Source organism: Canis lupus, chromosome 5 (genome assembly GCF_003254725.2).
Source record: "Canis lupus dingo isolate Sandy chromosome 5, ASM325472v2, whole genome shotgun sequence".
In the NCBI taxonomy this organism is placed as follows: domain Eukaryota; kingdom Metazoa; phylum Chordata; class Mammalia; order Carnivora; family Canidae; genus Canis; species Canis lupus.
The window spans coordinates 34,918,860-34,946,679 of record NC_064247.1 but is presented as its reverse complement, the minus strand read 5'-3'; the positions used below and the strand labels follow the sequence as shown (position 1 = coordinate 34,946,679).

Below are 27,820 nucleotides of genomic sequence, written 5' to 3'. Positions count from 1 at the left end.
TCCTTTTGACTTAAGAAAGAACAGGCAGCTGCATTGTTTCCATAGCTATCCATATAAAAGAGCCCTTGGAATGAGGCTGACTCGTCCTGCTTTAAAAAGCTCCAAGGTAAGTGGGACCAGGCAACGGGCTTTCAAGAGGGACACTGGCCACGCTGCCCCGCGTCAGCTGCAGCTGCTAGCTCTGGTACTGCTCCTTGGGATACTGCATGTTTTATATCCATGGCTTTTGTTGCCTTCTGTTTAGAAGCCAGCCATGCCACAGATGGGATTTTGTGGGTGCCTTTGGCTAACTACTCAAGTGCTTTTCCCTTCTCTTTTACAGAACTGTCTAGAGAGAACCAGGCTACATCTTCTCACTTGCTAACAAGGTAAGATTTGGACTTAACCAGTCCCTGGAGAAGAATATGAGAGCCTCTGGGATGGATCTGTGTCACTTAGCAACCTTTCAGAAAGTGCTGGTCTCAGTAAATACCTAATAACTGTACTTCAGGAAACGGTGCTAGGGAGACAGGGAAGGAGGGCTTGCCTTCAGAACAATGCACATAGACTCATTCCGGATGCAAGCATTGGCGAGGTGACATCTTAACAAGAAAACTGCTAATGGACTTGTTGGCTTGTTAACAGAATTTTAACATTCTGTAGGGGGAAAAATCTGCAATAAGATTCTCTTGCTAAAAATCTCAAATTTGATTTTAAAAAAGGTATGCTGCCATTAGAATCATTAGGTAAACATGATACCTAACAAATAAGAAAAAGAAGGTACCTAGGAAAGAGCTTCCTTAAATCTCTTAAAAACTTGCAGAAAGTACCTTGCCCAATGCTGAGTGTTGCATGAAATTAAGATGCTGTGAACCTTTTGTTACACGCAAAGACGTAGTAATGTGCCCGACTACTACACACCCAGTTTCTGGAGGGAGACATTGGTAGGTAACTGATCAAAATAACTTTCAAGTAACTGGATCCCTAATGATTGAGCAACATTCTTTGCCAAACTTTTCATTCTACTGATGCCGCTGGCAACCTGCAGATGACAGAATGGACCAATCCAAACCTGCATTCTCCAGTGGGAAATCTGGAAGGGCAAAGGGTTAGAAGAATGAAGATAATATAACACTGCATGTCCACTGAACTTTGGTGAAACAAATTAAATAAATAAAATAAATGAAATTAAAAATAATAAAATGAGGATAACATTTGCTATGGCTTTTATCCTCAAGCAGGTCAACTCATTAACTTTGGATTATAATATGGATTATATTATATGGATTATAATATTGGATTATAATATGCCAATTATCATACATAATAATATGCAAAGAAACTATGTCAGGCACACTCTAGTCAGCACACAACTAGAGAAAAAGAAGTAAACAAAATTATCATCCCTAAAAGGCTTGACCTTGAGCACTTCTGGCTGAAGAGCTGAAGGAGGAAATGAAGTTCTCTTGCAGTATGGAACAAGAAAAGGAATTTTCTTACATTACAATCAATGGTATTTGACATCTAAATGGTAGCCTGGGCTGTTTCAGACTGCTTTCTCAGTCATCATGTGTTTCTAAAATATCTGTCCAGTATCTCACAGGCTTTGTTTTTTTTTTTTTTTTTAATTTTTATTTATTTATGATAGTCACACACACAGAGAGAGAGAGAGGGGCAGAGACACAGGCAGAGGGAGAAGCAGGCTCCATGCCGGGAGCCTGATGTGGGATTTGATGCTGGGTCTCCAGGATCGCGCCCTGGTCCAAAGGCAGGCGCTAAACCGCTGCGCCACCCAGGGATCCCTCTCACAGGCTTTGAATGAAGAAAGGCAGATATTGTAATCCCTCTTCTATGAGGGAGACACGTGGCTCAGAAAGTTCAAGGTTCACCACCTTCTCGGCAGCAGAGCTGCAGAGACTATGTTCAGTTCCCTGATTAGAACGCTAGTCTTGGAGGGTGAAAGAAAATAAAGCGTGTCAAGCCCTGAGTACAGTGCTGGTTACACGGTGACCTTCGATGCATTTGAGACTTTATGATTATGTTCGTTTCAGTAACTACAGTGTGGTGCACAAGGGGCCTGGCTGGTGAAATTTCTAAATAGTGGGTTTTCCATGAGGTATCATCACCAATATCTGGAGACTTACTGATTCACATGACAGTCCACAGTCTCTAATGTGAAATGCTTCATCTCCTCTAGGACCTGTGAGTTCAGCAGCCATGAGTTCAGACCAGGAAATGGCCATTTTCGGGGAGGCGGCTCCATACCTCCGGAAGTCTGAAAAGGAGCGCATTGAGGCCCAGAATAGGCCCTTTGATGCCAAGACGTCAGTCTTTGTGGCGGAGCCCAAAGAATCTTTTGTGAAAGGGACTGTCCAGAGCAGAGAAGGAGGGAAAGTGACAGTGAAGACCGAAGCGGGAGCAGTGAGTAGAGTCCCTGGAGCTGGCCACATTTGATCAGTACTTTTGTATGATCTCACAATTGACATAAATGGTTGTCCTCCCTGTTTACCAGACTCTGACGGTGAAAGAGGACCAAGTCTTCCCCATGAACCCTCCCAAGTATGACAAGATCGAGGACATGGCCATGATGACTCACCTGCACGAGCCTGCTGTGCTGTACAACCTCAAAGAGCGTTATGCAGCCTGGATGATCTACGTGAGTGCCTCCCCCTCCAAGTGGTCTTTATTATCATCATCACCAGGGACCTGCCAGCCCACTTCCACTGTCGTATAAATGGGTCAAAAGCAGAGACCCATTTCGTTTTCACCAGTAGCACGACTAGTCAGCACACAAGTTAACTAGTTAGTACAGTAGTTAACTAGTTAAAAGGTTCATAGTTGCTGTTGTAAGGCACAACACAACAGCCAGTACTTCATCCTCTGTCTTCCCATCCAAAGCCAGGCAAGGCCATTGTCCACAAGGACTGGGTTTGCCACATATCCCCTGAACAAATACTGGAACAGCTACTATTTATATCTCAGCCATGGGCCTACATTTCTACCCACCTGCCCCCCACTCATGCCAGTGGAGAATCATCCATAGGGAAATGATACACTTATACTTTAACACATAAAAATAATGTTTGAAAGATGAAATCTCACTCATTTTCAGTCTTTCAAGATGACAGCAATTTGTATCTTTGGTGAAGGTCCCTTTTCCATAAATACCACCTCCTTGAAGAAAGCTCCCATCTTCCCCAGGGAGAGAGGGATGCTGTGTCCTTTGGTCTCCGCCCTGGCTACAGCACTGACCTTTGTTGCCCACCATCATCCACTCATACGTCTGCCCTCTGTGTAGACTGTAGACTGGGAGCTCCCCAAGGAATGCATCTCATTTATGCTTTATTCCAGGTGCCCTGCAGGGGTCTGGCATGTAATACACACCTGGTGAACGTCTTAGAAACGAACCGATTACATCACATTGACATTTTTTGTGTAGTTCAGCCAATGCTGATGCTCAGCTGGATGACACCCACACAGTAGTACCTGGTGATTGGAGTCTATTCTGACTAATCAGTGCCTGTTTTACACATTTACCCAAGATTTTGAAAATCTCCCTTGTTTAACTGTAATGTATTTAGATCTTGAGAGCTTAATAGTATTTTGCAAATGTTGCCCCAGTATCACTGGATACTTTCAGGTTTACCTGACTACCTGCCTGCATCATATTAATCTTAATATTTACCACAGTTCACCTTACTGCTTCCATTTCGTTCGGCACTTTGGTTGTGTCCAAACTTCTCTTTTCATGATTTTTTTTTAAGATTATTTATTTACTTATTCATGAGAGACACAGATAGAGGCAGAGTAGGCAAAGGGAGAAGCAGGCTCCCTGCGGGGAGCCTGATGCAGGACTCGATCCCAGGACCCCAGGATCACGCCCTGAGCGGAAGGTAAATGCTCAACCACTGAGCCACCTAGGTGCCCCTCTTTCCACGAATTTGAATGATCTTAATGCTGCAAAAGAAAAACATGCATATCTTCTAAAACACAATAAAAATGTCTCATGCTACACATTAAAGAAAAAAAATAACCCTTGGAGATCCTACTATGTGAAAATCATTGTGATAAGTTCCAAGAGGAACAATTAAAAGTCGAAATTGTGAGCCTTTCCCTCAAGGATTTTGCTATCTCATTGCTAAAAATTCCAACTAATTTTCATGCTGATGCCTTCAAGAAATGTAGGGTACTTACTTAAAGTGTTCCTGTAGTCAGAATTCATTTAATAAGTGAATTGCACACCTAACAGGAGAAGCCTTTGGACAGCTGCTCTTTCTTATTCCCTTGCGTAGACCTATTCAGGCCTCTTCTGCGTCACTGTCAACCCCTACAAGTGGCTGCCGGTGTACAACCCCGAGGTGGTGACGGCCTACCGAGGCAAGAAGCGCCAGGAGGCCCCACCCCACATCTTCTCCATCTCTGACAATGCCTATCAGTTTATGCTGACTGGTGAGTTGAGTGCTTTGTGCATAATCTTTTCAGAACTGTAGGAGAAAGAGACCCGAACCGTCTCAACACATTCTTTAGGTCCTTTGGTTATGGTATATTTGTGAGGGAGGTGGTCCAGGAAGGAGAGTGTGTAAAAGTTGACTTGCAATCCCTACCATCATGCAATTGCTACTGGTCTCTTCAATATTTATTTATTTATTTATTCATTCATTTATTCATTCATTTAAAAGATTTTGTTTATTTATTCATGAGAGACGCACAGAGTTAGAGACATAGGCAGAGGGAGAAGCAGGATCCCCACAGGGATCCTGATGTGAGACTCTATCCCAGGACCCTGGGATCACGTCCTAAGCCAAAGGTAGACACTCAACCACAGAGCCACCCAGGCAGGCATCCCCATCTCTTCAACTTTTAAAAGTCAACAGGGGCTCACCATAGTTAGAGAATTTACTCTTGAATGATTCAAAAACTAAAAAGGCTTGAGCAAAAATTATAAACATTATTTAGGTGTATGTACACACATAATCACACATAGAAACTGTGCTTCCATTGCCAAGAGCCAAAAACCAGAAAAGTAAGATCTGCCCTTGTGGCCTTATCCTCAATATCAGAAACTATGACCAATGAATGCCCTTTCTATACAAGGTCCAAGCTATTGCCCTTTTCCCAAAGCCAACTTGAATGAACTCCAGATTTTAAGGTATATTTGACATTAAGACAGCTATGCCATGAATCTTCTTCCTAGAATATTGCCTCAGCCAGCGCAATCTAAGCTGCTTGGGGAAAGGACTCGGAGAATCTGTCTTCAGAGAGAGTAAAAGAGTAAAATGAACCTTTCCTCCAAACTATGACTAAAGCCGTGATTACTTCCAAAGTTACCACCTGCATTATATTTACCCCATCCCAAATGCTAAAATGCCTATTTTTCATTACGTCTTACACCTTCAGTAAATATTCACTACTGGCATTGTCATCTAAATCCAACCAAAGGCTCAGGTCCACTTTTGAGATGTCCTTAGGGGCAGAGTATTACAGAGAAAAGGTCCAGTGCTTCATTGCAGTGCTCTGTTTAAATGGATGCACCTGTGCAGGAGGCAGGGGTGGGATGTGGGGAGGTACTGAGGAACTTGAAAGGGGCACTGGAAAAGACTGGAGGCTTAGGGTCCATGAAGCCCTAGGGATTGCAAAGGCTAGTCTGAAAAATACTTAGTTTGTTCCTTTTACTTCACTTACTGTTCACAAATATACAAAAAACAAATGAACAAACAAAAAACCCCCCACAACATTAAATGTCTATGATTTCTTTTTTGTAGACCGAGAGAATCAGTCAATCCTGATCACGTAAGTAAAGTTTATGCTTTCTTCTCATGGCTTCAGTAGCTGCCACATTTGGAACTTCATCTCACTTAGCTTTTTATTTGATAGTGGAGAATCTGGTGCCGGGAAGACCGTGAACACCAAGCGTGTCATCCAGTACTTTGCAACAATTGCAGTCACTGGAGAGAAGAAGAAGGAGGAAGCTACTTCTGGCAAAATGCAGGTGGGTCTGGGGCCAGACTCAAGACTCTCAGGCTCTCAGGAAGTCTGGAGCCCCAGAGGTAACGACTGCTCTTGCCTTTGCAGGGGACCCTTGAAGATCAGATCATCAGTGCCAACCCCCTACTGGAGGCCTTTGGCAACGCCAAGACTGTGAGGAATGACAACTCCTCCCGCTTTGTAAGTCTCAGACACTAGTACAGACACTGCCCACTGGTCAAAGTGTATGAGATGTTTGTGAATACATTCTCTGAATCTTTTTTGTTCACATTATACTGGCATCGGGTTCTCTCCTTTCCCTCAGAGCATGTCATAACATGGATCTGAGTTCCATCTAAAAAGATATGTGGCCCTATATCTGAGTTCTTTCCTATCTGTCATTACCTACAATTATTCATAATATGAAAATCAAAGACAAAATTCTTTTGCCTAAAAAATAGAAGATACACCTCTTCTGCCTAAGAGTCTCTGGATTGATTTAACAGTTAACACATTAGCATTCTAAGTATTTTGAGTTTCTCAAAGATTTGATGTGACATAAAAACAAAGTAGTAATATTAGTTTTCCTTTCAAGGGTAAATTCATCAGAATTCACTTTGGCACTACAGGGAAGCTGGCTTCTGCTGATATTGAAACATGTGAGTGCTTGGATCTCCTTTTTGGTCATTTCTGTTTCTTATAATCTATAAAGTCAACACAAAGTAAAAATTTCAAGCCATGTGAATTTTTGCATTGCTCTGTTTGTTATTTCCTTCCAGATCTGTTAGAAAAGTCTAGAGTTACTTTCCAGCTTAAGGCTGAAAGAAGCTATCATATTTTTTATCAGATCACATCAAACAAGAAACCAGAACTAATTGGTAAGAAATGTCATAATCCCTTTCCAGAACTATGGCATCAGTACCTCTCCATGAATGGTCCATCCTAGCATTCCATGACCAAATTTTGTCAGGTTTATCACCTTGATTTTGAAAGTAGCTTTGTAAGTTTATGTATGCTTATTATAAAAATCAAAAAGGAAAACTGAACATAATGCCTTCAAATTCTATCACTATGAAATAACCACTGTGAATACTGGGTAAATATCATCCTACTCATTTCCTGTATATATACCTTTACATATAGATACTCATACATACAATAACTGGAACCATACTTCAGTGCTCTTCTGTGATGTACTTTTTTCATTGGGCAATAATGTATCATGGTTTTTTCCATGTCACTAGCTGTAGCTCCACATTATTATTTCTAATGGCCGCATGGTGTTATATTCTAGGGATAAGCATAACTTATTTAACTATACACTCTTAAGGATATTCAGGTTGTTCCCAATTTTTTATTTTAAATAGTCAACACTATACTGATAATTATTACAGATGTAACTTTTCCCCATATGTGATAAACTTCTTTGGCTTCACAGTGTCTTAGAATCCGTCTAGACATCTAAATGAAGGGGATAATTCTGCTTTCCTTTTCTCTGTTCCATGTACTCAGAAATGCTTCTGATCACCACCAACCCATATGACTACCCATTTGTCAGTCAAGGGGAGATCAGTGTGGCTAGCATTGATGATCAAGAAGAGCTGATAGCAACAGATGTAAGTAGAACACAAGAAAGTTAGACTGATGATGTTGGGTTAGAGCAATGGCCCCTCCAGATAAATATTCAGTTTCTAGTAGAAATAGCAAAAGAGGGTTCAAAGATGAGCATGGATGTGCCACCTCGAGTCAACCAAAAAGATGAAGCTATGCCTCACAACACTTTATTTTCCCTTAATAGTCTTTTAAAGGTCTATAATTTCTGAATTTATCTAAACCACTTTTTGGTAATCTACTTGAATGAGACCTGTACCACTTCTCAAAATAACAGGTTCCTTAAGTTTACTATCTTGTTCTCTGTCTCTTTACTTTTTCAATCTTAGGAGGTCTGAACCTATCATTCTAATGCTCAGTGCTGGTCTTTGGTTGACCAACTCCCTGCACACCCACACTGAAGAGTTCTTTGCACCCCTATTAGCAACAATAGTTTCCTCAGTGTGACCAACATGTCAGGAATCAGAAAGTGAACGATGAATAGTAAGTGTGTGGATCATAACCTAACAGTTATCCTCTTGGTTATATTGGCAGAGTGCTATTGATATTTTGGGCTTCACCAATGAAGAGAAAGTCTCCATCTACAAGCTCACGGGGGCCGTAATGCATTATGGTAACTTGAAGTTCAAGCAGAAGCAGCGGGAGGAGCAGGCTGAGCCAGATGGCACTGAAGGTACCAACTAAGACATCTCCCTGATTTTTTTGTTTGAAAATCACATTGTTAACATATTACCCTTGAGTTTTTTTAGGAAGACAAATTCATTTTTAAGAATTGAATTTTAAAGTATACTCAAATAATATACTATATGAAGCATCATATTAGATAGATGTTTATTTTTTTCTTAAAGATTTTATTTACTTAAAGATTTTATTTATTTATTCATGAGAGACACACACAGAGAGAGGCAGAGACACAGGCAGAGGGAGAAGCAGGCTCCATGCAGGGAGTCCGATGTAGGACTCGATCCCGGGACTCCGGGATCATGCCCTGGGCCGAAGGCAGGCGCTAAACTGCTGAGCCACCCAGAGATCCTCTAGATAGATGTTTCCTATTATTTCTGAAGTCCTTTAGGACACACTACCCATAATCAAAGTCTTAAACTTAGTGAAAAAAATGGGCAAGAATGCTCAAAAAGATATTCTGAAAACACCCCATGAAATATCTGTAGCTTAATTTTTTTTTTTCTGAGAAAATGGGTTGCTCTGGGTCATAATAACATTCTTCTTCCTTTCTTCCTTTCAGTTGCTGACAAAGCAGCCTACCTCCAGAGCCTGAACTCTGCTGATCTGCTCAAAGCCCTCTGCTACCCCAGGGTCAAGGTCGGCAATGAGTTTGTCACCAAAGGCCAGACTGTAGAGCAGGTAGGTGCATAACTCAAATTCAGTGACAGGAATCAAGCATTTTTATAGTCCTCTGACAACCTCAAGAGATACATTTTTGTTTTTCAAGGTAACCAACGCAGTGGGCGCTCTGGCCAAGGCTGTCTATGAGAAGATGTTCCTGTGGATGGTCACCCGCATCAACCAGCAGCTGGACACCAAGCAGCCCAGGCAGTACTTCATCGGGGTCTTGGACATCGCTGGCTTTGAGATATTTGATGTGAGTTGGTAGCTGGTTGGTAAGGGGATTTTGCAATAAGGCAATGAAAATATGAATAAGAAGAAATCTGTGAAAATTATAACCTTCTCTCACTACTCCCAAAAAGTTATGCTGAAACTTAAAAGTGAATGATGGGGTAACTGCTAATTATTTATTGCAGTAGCAGTCCCCCTTCTATGAGAAATAATGCACTTGAGCACTCTGACTTGCTACAGGACCCAAAGGGAGTTAGGAGCTAGCTTAGTTTCCGGTGGCAGGGGGGTCCTCTAAAAATCCCACAGCACCAAAAGAAGTTAACATAAACATCTCAAAGTAATCCTGTGAAACACACATGTTCTGAATATATGGTGGGAGGTCATTCAAAAACACTTAGACAAGAGAAGAAGAGCAGAGCAAAGATGACTTATAAAGTCAGCATTTATTCTCGTTGATGTGATATTATAAGATAAAAATCCCTATTTGATGAACTATATTTTTCCTGCTTATAGTTTTCAAGAAGTTTATCTTTTTCTAATTATAAAAGTGAAACTTGGACATTGCAGAAAATATGAAAAATCAAGGGAAAGTGTTCCCCAATAATTCCACTATTTATATCAAGCTAATGTTAATGCTTTGGAGGTTTTTTTTTTTTTTTTTTTTTTAACACAAGTGTGTTATCACACTGTGTATGATATTTGGTATCTTAATTCTGTTTTCATTTCACATTGAAGGACAGCAGTGGCAATTATTGTCCACTGGCAAAGCTGACCCTGGTAACTTCCATACAACAGAGACCCCTCCCAGCCAGCCCCTTATAGCTTATCCATTAGCTCGAGTCAACAGAAAATGGAAAAGATAATGGAATAAAAGTGAAATGATGAAATAGGAACTCAGAAAAATCCCTGAGTAAACTTTAGCCAGTGTAGAGACTAACCATTAATGCAATATAGGATTCTGTGTAAAATGGCAGTAGAGGAAACAGATTTCATACTGCTCCCCCACCCCAATGATTTTGATATATGTAATCTAAAGGCTATTCAATATATATGTTTAAATTAAGAAGTTGTGTATGTACAAATGCTCAAATTTGCTCAAGAGAAAAGTGAACACATGTATTTATTTAGTTCAACAGCCTGGAGCAGCTGTGTATCAACTTCACCAACGAGAAGCTCCAACAGTTCTTCAACCACCACATGTTCGTGCTGGAGCAGGAGGAGTACAAGAAGGAGGGCATCGAGTGGACCTTCATTGACTTCGGGATGGACCTGGCTGCCTGCATCGAGCTCATTGAGAAGGTGGCCTGATCTGTCCAGCCAGTAACTTCTTCTCTTAAATTCTGTGGTTAATCCTGCAGCTCATATTCACCCTATATGCATTTTGCTTTAATCCAGCCCATGGGCATCTTCTCCATCCTGGAAGAGGAGTGCATGTTCCCCAAGGCCACAGACACCTCCTTCAAGAACAAGCTGTATGAACAGCATCTTGGAAAGTCTGCCAACTTCCAGAAGCCCAAGGTGGTCAAGGGCAAGGCCGAAGCACACTTCTCACTAATCCACTACGCCGGCGTTGTGGACTACAATATAACTGGCTGGCTTGACAAGAACAAGGACCCTCTCAATGAGACTGTGGTTGGGCTGTACCAGAAGTCTTCTATGAAAACTCTAGCTTACCTCTTCTCTGGGGCTCAAACTGCCGAAGCAGGTAATACTAAAAAAATCTGAACTATTAGGACCTCAATCAATGAAAAGCTTCAGCTTCTATGATTCTCTCCTGCTTCTTCCTCCACATCTGCTGGATATTGAGTATCTGGGATATTTAAGGCTAGAGTGACAAACTTCTCCCTATTTAGACTAATTTGATGATTTTGAAGTTACTGTGTCCTCAAATGTCCTGACATTACGGATCCATCTTTATACAGTGAGGTGAATGCCCTTCACTTCATCTTCTAATAGAGGAAAGAAATCACAGAAAAGTGGGTACAAGCCTCGTTGACAGCTAAGAGTCATTCGAGTTCCAACAGAGGAGCCAGTAGTGTCCAAAAACTGCTCCACCAGATTTTTGTGCAAAAATTGGCAATAAATAAGCAAGAAATAGCCCTGTCAGTTCAAAACTATATTTAAATGACATCTTTTCTTATTTGCTCTCCAGAGGCAAGTGGTGGTGCCAAGAAAGGTGGCAAGAAGAAGGGCTCTTCTTTCCAGACGGTGTCTGCCCTTTTCAGGGTAAGGAAGAAATTGTGACACTCCCCAGTTACTTTAGGAATTTGTTTTTGGAAGTACAGAGTCTTCTTTCCACAAGTCATTGAGAAAAAACTGACATTGATTAATGATTTCTGTTAATCTAGCTTTGGAGAGAAGACATTTACATTACTCGGGAATTATTAGCTCATTTTTCATGCCAAGCCAAATAATACCAAATATTTCAGAGGAAATTTTCTAAAACTGAATATTCTACCATTCATAGTCTAGTCAAGTCATGAAACTAAGCAATGGCACGGTACTAAGAGAGACTAAATTAGCACTAATGCTAATGAAGATCCAGCAGCTAGCCTATAAGGAACTTAATATGGTATCCTTGCCCTTAATTCAGTGAGTCCTCAATTATAACTGGTAGGATTATTCCCCTTTAGATAACACTTATGCCTGAAAGTTAATTGAGTTGAAAAGGAGAGCTATGTTCATGAGAAAAAGCCCCAGTGTGGTGCAGGCTTGCATGTCCTCATTGGAAAACCATGCAGTTGATTAGAAGAAAGTGTGGCCATTTAGTATAGGAAGGCAATGGCCTGTGGGAGGCCATGGACCAGGGAGGAAGTAGGACATGTCAGGCTGCTTCTCATGTGTAACCCAACCCAAATGGAGAAAGAGGTACTAAGGAGAAGGATAGGAAGGTGTTACCCTACATGAAAATGGTCCACAATGGTTTTTCAATTCAACCATAGACATTGAGTTTATAGACATCACCAAATGCTCATAACCATGGTTAAAACTGGAGATAACAGGCTTTTCCCTGACTTTACAGGAGAATCTGAACAAGCTGATGACCAACCTCAGGAGTACCCATCCTCATTTTGTGCGCTGTATCATCCCCAATGAAACAAAAACTCCTGGTAAGAAGCCCTAGAACGAAGGCACAAAGCATGACCACCATACTTCCTTTAAAAAACAAACAGTGTAATCTATATGTATACGTTTAGGGGCCATGGAGCATGAACTTGTCCTGCACCAGCTGCGGTGTAATGGTGTGCTGGAAGGGATCCGCATCTGCCGGAAGGGGTTCCCAAGCAGGATCCTTTATGCAGACTTCAAACAGAGGTCAGACTCTCTGAATTATGGTGCATCTTAAAGTTTAGTATAAATACACTTACTGCAAGCAAAATAATTTTGTGAAAAATATACTTCTATTCGTGTTTAATTTGCCACAAAAAAGAGGGAAAAATCATAAGCCTCAAAACACCTTTATTTTTTTTATTTTTTTTTCTATTGGGATGTTTTTTAATATAAAATTTTTATACATTAAGGCTTTTTTTTTCCTTTACATTAAGGCTATTAACTTTTTTTAAAATTTTTTATTGGTGTTCAATTTACTAACATACAGAATAACCCCCAGTGCCCGTCACCCATTCACTCCCATCCCCCGCCCTCCTCCCCTTCTACCACCCCTAGTTCGTTTCCCAGAGTTAGCAGTCTTTACGTTCTGTCTCCCTTTCTGATATTTCCCACACATTTCTTCTCCCTTCCCTTATATTCCCTTTCACTATTATTTATATTCCCCAAATGAATGAGAACATATAATGTTTGTCCTTCACCGACTGACTTACTTCACTCAGCATAATACCCTCCAGTTCCATCCACGTTGAAGCAAATGGTGGGTATTTGTCATTTCTAATAGCTGAGTAATATTCCATTGTATACATAAACCACATCTTCTTTATCCATTCATCTTTCATTGGACACCGAGGATCCTTCCACAGTTTGGCTATCGTGGCCATTGCTGCTATAAACATCGGGGTGCAGGTGTCCCGGCGTTTCACTGCATCTGTATCTTTGGGGTAAATCCCCAATAGTGCAATTGCTGGGTCGTAGGGCAGGTCTATTTTTAACTCTTTGAGGAACCTCCACACAGTTTTCCAGAGTGGCTGCACCAGTTCACATTCCCACCAACAGTGTAAGAGGGTTCCCTTTTTTCCGCATCCTCTCCAACATTTGTTGTTTCCTGTCTTGTTAATTTTCCCCATTCTCACCGGTGTGAGGTGGTATCTCATTGTGGTTTTGATTTGTATTTCCCTGATGGCAAGTGATGCAGAGCATTTTCTCAAATCTAGATATACCACATATTTTGCACTCCAGACTTTTCTGGGCTTTATTGAGCTCCTGGCTTAACCCATAGGTATATACATTACTTTCAGTAATTATGAGAACTACCATTTTTTTCATGTGTAATATGTTTAGATTATTTCCTTCCATCTTCACAAAACCTCAGTAGAGGTAGGTACTATCAACACCTCCTTCGATAGACAAATAAACTGAGGCTCTAGGAGATTAAGCTACCTGCCCAAAGTCACATGGGTGTTGGTGGCTGAGTTAGGAACTCTCTCATGCAGGTATAGAGCTCCCAGTGAGTCATTCTGGTGCTTCCTTTCCCCCTTATGCACTGGTTTCCCAGGGGTTCCAAAACCATGCCACAGGACCAGCTCCTCAGCAACTCTTTCTCCTCCCTAGACAGGTCCATCTTGGGAACCAAATAGGAGACAAATGGACAAGGGGTTGGCGGCAGCTCCAGGGAGCTGGTCTCTCCTAAGGCTGGGTCTGGTGGAGTTGGCAGCGAGTTCCCATCCCCAAAACCCAAAGCACCACTACGCATGAATTTAGGTGATTAGGACAGTTCCTCCTACCTGAAGTGAGCCTTCTACCAGACTCCTCACTAAAAATTTGCTTTCTGGGATTCAGGATCATGAAAAGCAAATAGATCTAGCCAGGAAAACATGTTATATTTTATTGGTCATCTACATTTAATGTAAACGAGATTGTAGGATTTTTTCCTGAGAATAAAGTCTGATGAGGCAGAAAGGAATGTCTGCAACTGTGCAGGAGTGTGGGATGGAGTGAAAACAGACAGTGGATGTCCTTCCTGCGAATAATGAAGGATACTTTTCTTTAAAGCTCTGGTTTTCTAAATAGGTCATTTAGTGTTTATCTGCTATTAGTGTCATCATAAACTGACTTTTTGTTAAAAAAAACTGTATTTACTTAAACAGATACAAGGTATTAAATGCAAGTGCTATCCCAGAAGGACAGTTCATTGACAGCAAGAAGGCTTCTGAGAAGCTCCTTGCATCCATCGACATTGACCACACCCAGTATAAATTTGGTCACACCAAGGTAACCATCCCTAAAGCCTATCTGCTGCTACCTATGTCCCCGTGAAGTTTATGTATAGTGTCTGATCTGCAACTCCTCCAACACACAGGTCTTTTTCAAAGCTGGTCTTCTGGGGCTCCTAGAGGAGATGCGAGATGACAAGCTAGCCCAGCTGATTACCCGAACCCAGGCCAGGTGCAGAGGGTTCTTGGCAAGAGTGGAGTACCAGAAGATGGTGGAGAGAAGGTAGAAATATAAATTGTTTATCTATTCCCATCTTTCTGCCTTAAGAAACACATCTGAGTTGGCTTAAGACTCAGATACGATAAGGCCACAAATGTAAGCAAGAATGAACATAAAGAGTCCTATGCTGAAGTGGGGATATACATATACCTGAAAACTTAAGGTGGGGATCATCATCATGAAACATATTCTGAATGTTCAGGTTAAAGAGAGAGAGAGAGAGAGAGAGCACAAAGCATGGGCAGTTCTTATCTAACAAGAGAAAACACATCAGTATAAAAATACACCAGTGTGAATTTAGTGGGTAGCTCATTAAATTAGATACATTGAACTGAAGAGCAGACAGTAGTTTCAAAAGAGATTTTTTTAAAAAAGATTTTATTCATTCATGAGACAGAGAGAGAGAGGCAGAGACACAGGCAGAGGGAGAAGCAGGCTCCATGCAGGGAGCCTGACGTGGGACTCAATCCCAGGTCTCCAGGATCAGGCCCTGGGCTGAAGGCGGGACTAAACCGCTGAGCCACCCGGTCTGCCCCAGAGATTTTATACAAGATGCAGAAACGGCTTCTTTTATCTGATCATTTTTATCATCAAACTATTATGATATAAAATATTAAGGGCATTTATCTGTGAAAGATTTTTTTCAGTAAGTTAATACAATGTCACCAAGGTATGTAGCTTTCTGGTGATTTGATCTGATGCAGGGACAGAGTTCTAAGTCTCAAGAGCCAGGTAACTCAAACTACCTGCAGAATGCATGTGAAAGGGACCCATGATGAGAGATGCATTTTATATTGGCACATGCACATTCAGACATATGTGTATATCTAAATATATGTAATTTACATGAAATAAGTTTTTTTAATCCTATCACCTGTAGTTACATTAATATTTTCTATTGTATTCTATTTTATTAAAAATTATAAGTTTGGTCATAACCCAATATATATATATAGGCAGTTAATTGCCCATATGGAAGGGTAATTAATTTTTTAAATGAATTAGATTTTTAAAAATGTGATTATATTACAGAGTAGACTGCAAAATTTACATAACATTAAAATATAAAACCAGAGATTTTTCACAGTAATGCTGTTTTTAATGAGTCCCTTTATTCTGTGCTCCCATCCCTCCGGAGTCTAGTGCCCTCATCGCTGCTCTTGGTGTCCCAGATGGAGAGCCTGAGAAGCAGTGATGTACAGCAGTTCTCAAAGTGTGGTCCTCAGATCTACATCATCAGTGTCTCTTGCAAACTTGTTACAAATGCAAATTTTTAGACCCCATCTCAGATCTTCTGACTCTGAATCTCTGGGGATAAGATTCAGGAATTAGTGTTTGAACAAGTTCTTCAGATGATTCTTATGCGCACCAAAAGTTTGAGAGGCACTGATGTAGAGAAATGAGTAATTAATGAGTCCTTAACCATCATTCCCAAATAGAATTTCCTCCATCTGTGCTTTTGAAGGCAGGTGAGGCACACGGTGGGGGCAGAACCTCCAGCTCTCACTGCCAAGACTTCATCCCATTTCTTCATCCACACATATCAAATTTGCATCAATTATGTTTCAGGGAGTCCATCTTCTGCATCCAGTATAACATCCGTGCCTTCATGAATGTCAAGCACTGGCCCTGGATGAAGCTATTCTTCAAGATCAAACCCCTCCTCAAGAGCGCAGAGACCGAGAAGGAGATGGCCACCATGAAGGAAGAGTTTCAGAAAACCAAAGATGAGCTTGCCAAATCAGAGGCGAAAAGGAAGGAACTGGAGGAAAAAATGGTCACTCTCTTAAAAGAGAAAAATGACCTGCAGCTCCAAGTTCAGGCTGTAAGTGGTGGTGTCATTCTGGGTGCTGCTTATTGGGATGCAAGTGCTAGGATTCTGGCCACTAGCAGCAGTGAGCTGGACAGTCAGTGTAGGGACAGTCACTGGAGGGAGAAGGTAAGGCACTCTGATGATTCTAGTACAGTCCATATATCCCGTCGTTGTCCAAACCAGGACTGGGGCAATAAGGTAGAACCAATCATTGTCACTCATTCTCTCCACAATTTTATCAAACTACAGGAGTTATGACTTCCTTTCCCTTGGAAGTCAGTCCTTGAAAGTGATTTTCACATAAAACCATTCCAAATGAAATATTAAGGGGGAGGATAGCATGTAGAGAGTGATTTTTTTTTAATCTCTGCAACTTCCTTAAACTGATCCATGTCCAGGAGTCTTAAATCACAATATGAACAACTGACAGATGTCATCGTTCTATATCACATTTTACAGAATTGCTTTTTGCCATGCCACTGATCTCCAAAACCCAGATTCACTCCTCCCAATCCATGTGCACAGCCAATCACATCACATCCAGACTGCTGCCTCAGCACCCCAGATGCTCTGTCTGCCCCCAGCTCTCTCCTCCTTCCAGCCCACTCACTGCTCACCCCTGTACCAGTCATTTTCAACTGCCTCCATCAACTCTGAAATGTAATTTATAAGACTGTCATTCAGTCGGAGTGAACTGAATTGGTTTGGTATAATTTACTCATCACAAAATCATATATTTCTCTTGTTGATTAAAATTAATTTCTTCTGTCAAGTTTGGGCAGTGTAATAATTCTTTCTTTTAGGTTACAGAAGGAAAATGAGCTGTTTTTCTTTTCCACCTCCTTCAAATCCATCCAGAATGCTCTTCTGTTGTCCCTAAAGAATTACTTAGACTCTTCCCTAAACCACCATATTCACCACATGAGCACACATAGCACATTTCATTCTTATGTATTCAAAGGCTGGTATGGAGGCTCACTAATGAATGTATGTATCAGCTCCTCTCATACCTTGTCCACTCCCAACTTTCTTAATTGGAAATATAGCAGATTGCCAGGAATTTCTTGATTACTTTATGCCTCAACTTGAATGTAGAACATCTTAATCACAATCATCCTCTAGTACTACAAAGAGAAGCGGTTCATTAGCAGCCACGCCCTGAATTCTCAACTGGAATGCCTTCTCTCCTCCTGCTCCATCCCCAAAGACTTGATTTCTACAAAATCAAATCTTGCCCACCTCAAATGTCACTTCATCCAAGAAATAATCCGTAATATAACTTCTCTGATCTCTTCTGTCACTAATTGCCTTCTGAATTCATGGTAGCTTTTTGGAAGTAGGCTTTCTAATCTACTAGAGAATATACTCTTCTGAAGGAACAGAACAGAATTGGATACATTTTGGTTTTCCCACAGTGTATCCTGGATTGCACATAGGAGGTGGTTCATAAAATCTAAATCCAAAGAAACAACAGCAGAGATTGACGTTGTTATCATTGTGAAATATTTCATTATTTCTTTCCAATTTTGGTTTTGTTTCCAACTCAAGGAAGCTGAAGGCTTGGCTGATGCAGAGGAAAGATGTGACCAGCTGATCAAAACCAAAATCCAGCTGGAGGCCAAGATTAAGGAGGTGACTGAGAGAGCAGAGGATGAGGAGGAGATCAATGCTGAGCTGACGGCCAAGAAGAGGAAACTGGAAGACGAGTGTTCAGAGCTCAAGAAAGATATTGATGACCTTGAGCTGACCCTGGCCAAGGTTGAAAAGGAGAAGCATGCCACAGAGAACAAGGTATGAAACATATACACAGAAAGGTCATGTTTTTATTATTATTATGGAGTACAAACATAAAACTGAATCCATTAAAATAAAACATGTAATGCGAAGATTTTTTTCCTCCCTAAGGTGAAAAACCTCACTGAGGAGATGGCAGGCCTGGATGAAACCATTGCAAAGCTGACAAAGGAGAAGAAAGCCCTCCAAGAGGCCCACCAGCAGACCCTGGATGACCTACAGGCAGAAGAGGACAAAGTCAACACCCTGACCAAAGCTAAAATCAAGCTAGAGCAGCAAGTGGATGACGTAAGTCCAGGATTGTCAAAAAAAATATTTTCTTCAAAAGGAAGCTAAGGAAGCTAAGCATTCCTTTAGACTAAACATAGTTTATATTTAGCTTGAAGGGTCCTTGGAGCAAGAAAAGAAACTTCGCATGGATCTAGAAAGGGCTAAGAGGAAACTTGAAGGTGACCTCAAGTTGGCCCAAGAGTCCATAATGGACATTGAGAATGAAAAACAACAACTTGATGAAAAGCTCAAAAAGTAAGTGTGAAAGAATTGTCTATGAGCTTGCTTTCAAGTGGTGGATTTACACTCAATTGTTATATTTTACTGCTTTCCAAAAAGGAAAGAGTTTGAAATGAGCAATCTGCAAAGCAAGATTGAAGACGAACAAGCACTTGGCATTCAGCTGCAGAAGAAGATCAAAGAGCTGCAAGTAAGTTCGGATTTCTATCAGTCTGGAGCAATGAGGCATAGTGATGACACAGAGAAGCTAACTAAGGGTGTGTGCTTTTCACAACTCCCAGGCCCGCATCGAGGAGCTGGAGGAGGAAATCGAGGCAGAGCGCGCCTCCAGGGCCAAAGCAGAGAAGCAGCGCTCTGACCTCTCCCGGGAACTGGAGGAGATCAGTGAGCGCCTGGAAGAAGCTGGCGGGGCCACATCTGCCCAGATTGAGATGAACAAGAAGCGGGAGGCCGAGTTCCAGAAGATGCGCAGGGACCTGGAGGAGGCCACCCTGCAGCACGAAGCCACAGCAGCTACACTGAGAAAGAAGCACGCGGACAGCGTGGCCGAGCTCGGGGAGCAGATAGACAACCTGCAGAGGGTCAAGCAGAAGCTGGAGAAGGAGAAGAGTGAGATGAAGATGGAGATCGATGATCTTGCCAGTAACGTAGAAACAGTTTCTAAAGCCAAGGTACTGGAGTCCGGGAAATTATTATTAGTGACAATGATCCTTTATGTATACATCATACCTTACACAGGAACTTTACACACATTATGTCATTTGATTTTTACAGTAATCTAGGAGGTAAACAATAAAGATACTAGCATTTGTATTATTTCCACTAACATATGAAGAAACTGAAATTCAAAAGTAACGTGCACTCCATCACACTATTAGCAAATGACAGGACCAGCTTTTGAACAAAGGTCACCTGCATTTTCTCAGGCTCCAGTTGAAGAACTAGGACTCCAATATTCTCAATTATCTGATAAGCCAAGTTTCATTGTACAGAAAGGCAATCAAGTATTTATAAACATGCTTTTAGAAAATACACCATACAATTCTTACAAAATCTTAAATTTTAAACATAGTCTTTAAGGCTTTTTTTGTATGAATAGGGTGCAGAACTTCACAGTTCACTCTTTAAAAATCTCAATATATATTTTCAACTGAGGACAACAATCAAATATAAAGAAAAAATTCTTAAGTATCACATTACATATAAGAGAATTTGATTTTATGCCAAAAGTTATTTATTTATTTATTATAATATCTTTGTTTCTTTCTTTTACTTTTTCCCACGCAGGGAAATCTAGAGAAAATGTGCCGCACTCTGGAGGACCAAGTGAGTGAGCTGAAATCAAAGGAGGAGGAGCAGCAGCGGCTGATCAATGACCTGACCACCCAGAGGGGACGCTTGCAGACCGAATCTGGTAACTCTGTCCTTTTCTAGGCACTAAGAATGGAAATGATGTGGTTGAAAACAACTGATTTGGTCATGTGAGAGCTTAATAAAAGCAGCTGAGAACATGTGTGTTCTACTGAACAGCTCAGACTTTCAACTCACTTGCAAGGTCACTCAGGGACAGAGTTGGAGATAAAGACTTTGATAGGACTGGATCAAGCTCTGTTCCAGAAAGGCCTGGAGTAGTTGGCCACACTGAGAGGATGATTGGGAGTAGGAGTCACTCTAGCCTGGGTCCAGGACTCCTGTAGCAGACTGAGCTTCTGTCTCTATACATCAAAGTAACTCAAATTCCTAAAGGGAGAGCGGATAATCCTGTCTCTCAAAAGTCCAATGAAACTGAAACCATGTAGAATTCAATATCTTGGCTCCCAGGTTTTGCACAATATCATACACCCAGAAAGAATTAGTTATGGAGAGATCAAACAGAATTTCAGCTGTATTTATTCATTCTGATTCATATGTAAGTTTCACCATAAAAATCAGAAATTTGACATTAAGCATGATGGTGTCAATAGAGAATTGAATCTTTTGAGCATTCATTGTGGGGGGCGGTAAGAGTTAAAATTTATTTCTAATACGGGCTTGCAAAATTGTTTCTTCACTTAAAAAAAAAGGTGCCATTTCTTTTGTCTATCAGGTGAATTTTCACGACAGCTAGATGAAAAAGAAGCTCTGGTGTCTCAGCTATCAAGGGGCAAACTAGCATTTACACAACAGATTGAGGAATTAAAGAGGCAGCTGGAAGAAGAGATAAAGGTAAATAATAATGTTGTCAGACTCTTGTTTTTTTGGTATGACCTAACCTTAACTGGAGTCCATTTATACCAACTTTTAAAGGGTTTTGAAACTCTAATTAAACACACCCAGTAAAATGAAGGTGTAACTATCTCTGTAGGCCAAGAACGCCCTGGCCCACGCCCTGCAGTCCTCCCGCCACGACTGTGACCTGCTGCGGGAACAGTATGAGGAGGAGCAGGAGTCCAAGGCCGAGCTGCAGAGGGCGCTGTCCAAGGCCAACAGCGAGGTGGCCCAGTGGAGGACCAAATATGAGACGGACGCCATCCAGCGCACGGAGGAGCTGGAGGAAGCAAAGTAAGTGTGCAGATATGAGAGAATGTGTAGAAAATGCTGCACGCTGAATAAGAAAGATACGACCTTCAGTGAATTAGCCCACAAACGTTCGTTAATTAGCTCCCTTTTGCCAGGCACTCTCAGGCCCTGAGAATAAGACATGAGTAAAGCAAACATAGTACTTGCCTTCTTATGCTAAAATCTACTTAAGGAAGTGAGTAACAAATAATTATCCAGATAGTGAGGTATTATTACTGTTTGTCAAGCACATCAAGCTCATTGCTGATTCAGCGGTCCTGCACTTGCTGGTCCCTCCGTCTGGAATACTCTCCCCGAGATCTCCCTGCAGCTCACTATGACTTTTCAGATCTTGATTCAAATGCTACCTCCTCAGAGGGGCCTTCCCTGAATATCTAGAATAGCTGCCCACCCCTTACTCTGTTTTGCTTTTCTTCATTGCACTTACATCTGCAATAATGTTATTATGCATTTTCTCACTTGCCTGTTGTTTCTCTCTTATACTCATTTGGAAGCTTAGGAGTCAGGGCCCCCTTTTCCCTCTTGCTCACTGCTGTATCCCATGACTGGTTCATAAAAGGAGCTCATCAATGTCTCTTGAATGGATGGATGGATATTTTTAATATGAAGTTTCCAATACTTCTCAGTATAGCTCCTAATTCTACTTTTGGTTCACTCCTCTCCACAAACATATATAATCCTCAAGGAAGAAGCTGGCCCAGCGGTTGCAGGCGGCTGAGGAGCACGTAGAAGCTGTGAACGCCAAATGTGCTTCCCTGGAGAAGACAAAGCAACGGCTCCAGAATGAGGTGGAGGACCTCATGCTGGACGTGGAGAGAACCAACGCAGCCTGCGCCGCCCTGGACAAGAAGCAGAGGAACTTCGACAAGGTACCTCGCACAGCAGCCTCTGCTCTCCACTGTGTTCCTCTGTCCTTTACAGCCAGTAACCACTCCCGGTTTTTCAGATCCTGGCAGAGTGGAAACAGAAGTATGAGGAAACCCATGCTGAACTCGAGGCCTCCCAGAAGGAGGCCCGCTCTCTCGGTACTGAGCTGTTCAAGATGAAGAATGCCTACGAGGAGTCCTTGGATCAGCTAGAAACTTTGAAACGAGAGAACAAAAACTTGCAGCGTGAGTCCCTTTCACTTTCAATAATATTCATGCCTCGGGGACCTTTCTCTTAGGTCCTCTGTCTGATCAAACCTCTCCCTGTCTTTTACCCGAACACTAGAGGAGATCTCTGACCTCACTGAGCAGATTGCAGAGGGAGGGAAACGTATCCATGAACTGGAAAAGATAAAGAAACAAGTGGAACAAGAAAAGTCTGAAATTCAGGCTGCCTTGGAGGAAGCAGAGGTATAGGTCCAATTGTGCATTATAAACATATAAGATCAGAAAATATTTAGGTCCATCTACATAGATTGAATTAAAAAAATAAACAGCACAAAATTAATGGAAGGATAGGTATGCAAAATAACTTCCCAATACTTCCATTCCCTGCTAATATCACCTCTTGCTGTCATTAAGGCATCTCTTGAACATGAAGAGGGAAAGATTCTGCGCATCCAGCTGGAGCTGAACCAAGTCAAGTCTGAGATTGACAGGAAAATCGCAGAAAAGGATGAGGAAATTGACCAGCTGAAGAGAAACCACATCAGGGTTGTGGAGTCGATGCAGACCATGCTGGATGCCGAGATCAGGAGCAGGAATGATGCCATCAGGCTCAAGAAGAAGATGGAGGGAGACCTCAATGAGATGGAAATCCAGCTGAACCATGCCAACCGCATGGCTGCAGAGGCCCTGAGGAACTACAGAAATACCCAAGGCATCCTCAAAGTAAGTGTTCAAAAGAGGGCCTCAAGGTGACTGGGGTGACCACAGCCCTGAGAACGAGGTGTCTCAATGATGATTCATTCCCCAGGACACCCAGATCCACCTGGATGACGCCCTCCGGGGCCAGGAGGACCTGAAGGAGCAGTTGGCCATGGTAGAGCGCAGAGCCAACCTGCTTCAGGCTGAGATTGAGGAGCTGAGGGCCACTCTGGAGCAGACGGAGAGGAGCAGGAAAATCGCAGAACAGGAGCTCCTGGATGCCAGTGAGCGCGTCCAGCTCCTCCATACCCAGGTGGGATTTGGCACAAAGAACTTAACTTCAATAAATGCTATGTGTCCCAAGCAATATAAGCTTAAATTTTTTATATAACAGCCAGGTTTTATACTTCTACTGTTTTCACTGAATTATTGTGAAATCTTTTATTGTTTTATTTTGCATAAATTATTGATTTACTTCCTAAAATATTCTAAAGCTTCCTGTATTCTCCTGTGTTCATATCTTTATTGACCCTTGTTATCAATATTGGCATTTTTATTTTGGAGAAATGGAACATTGGAACATCTGTTATAATTCTGTCTCTGTGAATGGTCTCATTGGTAAATGGCAGTTATAGAATTACAGAGCTATTTGGTCTAATTATGGACTATGTACTTGAAGAGGCTGAATATCATAAAATTTCTATTTTATTTAGTTGTACTACATAACAAACAAACAATATGGAAGGGCATCTGACTTGCAAATTTTTATCTGAGATTATTTTTTTAATAGCTACGAATACGTTACATGGTAACTTATTTGGTAACATGATTAAAAAATGTAACTTATTTTTAACCAGAACACTAGCCTGATCAACACCAAGAAGAAGCTGGAGACAGACATTTCCCAGATCCAGGGAGAGATGGAGGACATTATCCAGGAAGCCCGCAATGCAGAGGAGAAGGCCAAGAAGGCCATCACCGATGTGAGCAGAGGGCAGCACGGTGGTGGTCAAACCTGAATCCCAATGTGCTTGCTTGCCTTTCTCAACTGGTTTTGTTTTACTGCTGATCAGGCGGCCATGATGGCCGAGGAGCTGAAGAAGGAGCAGGACACCAGCGCCCACCTGGAGCGGATGAAGAAGAACATGGAGCAGACGGTGAAGGACCTGCAGCATCGTCTGGATGAGGCTGAGCAGCTGGCCCTGAAGGGCGGGAAGAAACAGATCCAGAAACTGGAGGCCAGGGTGGGTCTCTCAATGTCTGTCTATTTCCATTTCCTCCCAGTGCCTTATTAGTTCAAAGTTCTTAAGAGCCTACTTATTTGCAGGTGCGTGAACTGGAAGGAGAGGTTGAGAGTGAGCAAAAGCGTAACGCGGAAGCTGTGAAAGGTCTGCGGAAACACGAGAGGCGAGTAAAGGAACTCACTTACCAGGTACAGCAATAGTTTTTATCAGCTAAACACTCCCCATACATATGTGAAACACTCATATACAATGACACAACAGTCAAGTGCTTTTGAAATAAGACCCTGTGGTTTTCATAATCTTTCAGACGGAAGAAGATCGGAAAAATATTCTCAGACTTCAGGATTTGGTAGATAAACTTCAAGCCAAAGTGAAATCTTACAAGAGACAAGCTGAGGAGGCTGTAAGTATCCTTAAGATGGAAGGGAAGAGCGAAGTCCCTTGTTAATGAACAAATAATTAGATTTGCCACTTTTTTTAAAAGTAAATAAGCCATTTGCTTTTTTAGAAGACTGTGCTTCTTAAAAACATTTGTGCATTTTTGTACTTCTTGCTCATTATTTGTAATATTAATCATTTGATTTTAAAAGTAAAGTTTCAATCCACAGAGAAACCTCAAAAAATTTCAAAGCAGAAATAATGAAGGCCACATTATCTATCCATAGTGTGATAAAATTGTCAAGTGGTTAGAAAATATAAACACAAATTCCCAAATGCTTATATGTTAAAAAATGAACTTTCCTAAATAATTTTTGGTTTCATTTAGAAAAAAACTACTAAATAATAATTAATTATAAATAAAATTTCAAGGAAGATGCTACTTTTACAAACCTAAAGAATGTAGTCAAAGCTGTCCTTGGAGGACAATTCATTGCTTTATGAATCAAATTTTTTAAAAAATTGACAGTCCAATAAAGAAATTATAAATAATGAAAGTAGTACTGTTAAAGATAAAGGTAGAAATTGATAAATTAGAGTAGACTATTTTCTAGTATGATACTTTCAGTAATATCTGATAATTTCTGGGGAGTTAATAAAATAAATATACTTATAAGAGAAAGAAAATACAAACTCACATTAGAAATGAAAAAGTGTGTGGGGGCACCTGGGTGGCTCAGTGGTTGAGTATCTGCCTTTGGCTTAGGTCATGATCCCAGAGTCCTGGGATCAAGTCCCACATCAGTTCCATGCAGGGAGCCTGCTTCTCCATCTGCCTATGTCTCTGCCTTTTTCTCTGTGTCTCTCATGAATAAATAAAATCTTAAAAAAAAAAAAAGGAAAGAAATGAAAAAGGGGAGGGCACTGGGCAGGCTTAGTCAGAAGAGCATGCGATTTTTTTTTAAGATTTTATTTATTTGAGAGAGAGAGAGAGAGCAGGGGCAGGGGGATAAGCGGGGGGGAGGGGGGGAAGGAGAGGAAGAGACTCTGGCAGACACCATGCTGATCCTGGGACCCTAATCTCATAACCCTGAGATCATGACCTGAGCCAAAATCAAGAGTCAGATGTTTAATCAACTGAGCCACTCAGGCACCCCGAGGATGCAACTCTTGATCTCAGGGTCATGAGTTCAAGCCCCACATTGGGTGTAAAGGCTACTTTAAAAAAGAAGAAAAAATAAAGAAATGAGAAAGGAGACAAACCATACAAATAGAAAAATATTTTTAATGTAAAATATAAATCTGTCAACACAGTTGAAATCTTGAAGAAATTAATGATTTTCATAAGATTTTAATTACTAAGTTGGCTGAATAACTTATTTGAGAACTATTTCTGAAAATGGACTCAGGTCCAGAAAGGTCTTTCAAAATTTCAAGTAACAGATAATCCTTGAGCTATGTAAGCCATTCCAGAGCATGGGAAAAGATGGAAAGCTTTCCAAATCATTTTAAGAAGCTCATGTAACCCTCATACCAAAACCTGTCCAAGAGAGAACAGGGGAGGAGGGACAGGGATGAAACTAAAGACAGTTTTCCTTGTGAGAGTAATTACAGGAAAGATAAATAACTAAGTCACTGAAACCCTTAAAAGAGTAAGGGTTTCAGTGGCTTAATTGAGGGGATTGTCCACCAGTGATTAAACAGGTTGATTCCTTTAGTGTTAAGCCTTTTATTAAGGGCTTCAGTGACACTATTAAGCAACTTCAGTGCCTTTATTAAAGGGATTGTCCACTAGTGATTAAACAGGTTAATTCCTTCAATGTAAGGGTTAGTTAATACTAGGGAATCTATTGGTAGAATCATTACATCCAAGCCACAAGGAAAAATGATTGCTGGAAATGTTATAACATGGTATTATAGAATTCAACATTTATTTCAATATAAAGAGACTGTTAAGAAAGTTATCCTTAACATGACATAGAACTTGAGCTTACAGTCATCTTATAGCTAGCATTAACGAGAAGAATGATTTCAGTACTCTTGTCTTCTCTGCTCTTTTATTTTTTCTTGCTTGTGGTGCATAGCTTTTAATATGTTTTCATTGCAAAAATAAGGATGCAATTATTTATGGGACACCGAGCCCCAACAAATCATAATGTTCACTTTAATGACAACCAAAATCCAGGAGGTGGCAAGACAACAATATTCCCTGCTGAGTATTTTAAGTTCTTTGTAGATGCCAAGTCCTTTCTGCACTTAAGACTGCAGAGTCTAGAAAGATGTGTAGTACGGGTTCCTTACAATTCCATTTTTATTCTCAGGAGGAACAATCCAACACAAATCTATCTAAATTCCGCAAGCTCCAGCATGAGCTGGAGGAGGCTGAGGAGCGGGCTGACATTGCCGAGTCCCAGGTCAACAAGTTGCGGGTGAAGAGCCGAGAGGTTCACACGAAAGTCATAAGTGAAGAGTGATCATGTCCGGATGCTATGGAATGATTGAAGAGAGGCACAAAATGTGAAGTCTTTGGTCATTTCCCTCTATAATTATTGTCTATTCTACCCTATTGCAAAGGAAATAAAGAGCATCGGGTATTTTGCAAACAACATCCTTGGACTGGTCTTTCTTAAAAAGGTGTCAAAGCTGGAATAGTCACAAGACTATCAAACAATTACAGTTCACTTTTATCTTAAGTCCATAGGAATAGTTTAACTATAAAGTTGTCGCCGATCAGGGAAGCCTGTCTGGAAGAAATCTGGAAGTCACCTTTCATTTCTTTCTACCCTTTCCTTAATACCAGAGTATAATAGGATCCTAGAAAGCTCCTGATCCCCCTTAATTTTCCAAGTCTGTGCAAATGAATGGCACTGGCTATGTTCTCAAATAGGAGATTCAGGCTACCCTATATCATTACTTCTCCTTGATGTTATCAAGAATACAAATCCAAAGTATTATTATTAGCCTGTTAAGATTTTCATGACTACCAATACACTGTA

The 27,820-nt window shown here is 41.1% G+C and overlaps 1 protein-coding gene across 2 annotated transcripts; it reads left to right on the top strand.

Moving 5' to 3' along the window:
- Positions 1-27,430, top strand: LOC112647366 (myosin-2). Of its 2 annotated transcripts, none has more exons than XM_025428372.3 (40): positions 1-106; positions 323-368; positions 2,177-2,400; positions 2,492-2,635; positions 4,272-4,428; positions 5,742-5,769; positions 5,854-5,968; positions 6,052-6,144; positions 6,539-6,602; positions 6,723-6,821; positions 7,456-7,559; positions 8,089-8,227; positions 8,798-8,916; positions 9,005-9,154; positions 10,258-10,428; positions 10,525-10,834; positions 11,282-11,355; positions 12,152-12,239; positions 12,327-12,444; positions 14,388-14,511; positions 14,600-14,736; positions 16,303-16,558; positions 18,095-18,337; positions 18,452-18,628; positions 18,720-18,865; positions 18,950-19,040; positions 19,132-19,521; positions 20,138-20,264; positions 20,937-21,055; positions 21,195-21,391; positions 22,095-22,278; positions 22,356-22,521; positions 22,622-22,746; positions 22,918-23,226; positions 23,312-23,515; positions 24,060-24,185; positions 24,276-24,446; positions 24,530-24,634; positions 24,754-24,849; positions 27,146-27,430. In XM_025428372.3, exons 3-40 carry the CDS (start codon positions 2,197-2,199, stop codon positions 27,296-27,298), a joined length of 5,823 nt encoding a protein of 1,940 aa, XP_025284157.1. In that variant the 5' UTR covers positions 1-106; positions 323-368; positions 2,177-2,196; the 3' UTR covers positions 27,299-27,430. The 2 variants fall into 2 exon arrangements, with proteins under 2 accessions (XP_025284157.1, XP_025284158.1); XM_025428373.3 differs by having other exon boundaries at positions 95-184.
- The last annotated feature ends 390 nt before the right edge of the window (positions 27,431-27,820 follow it).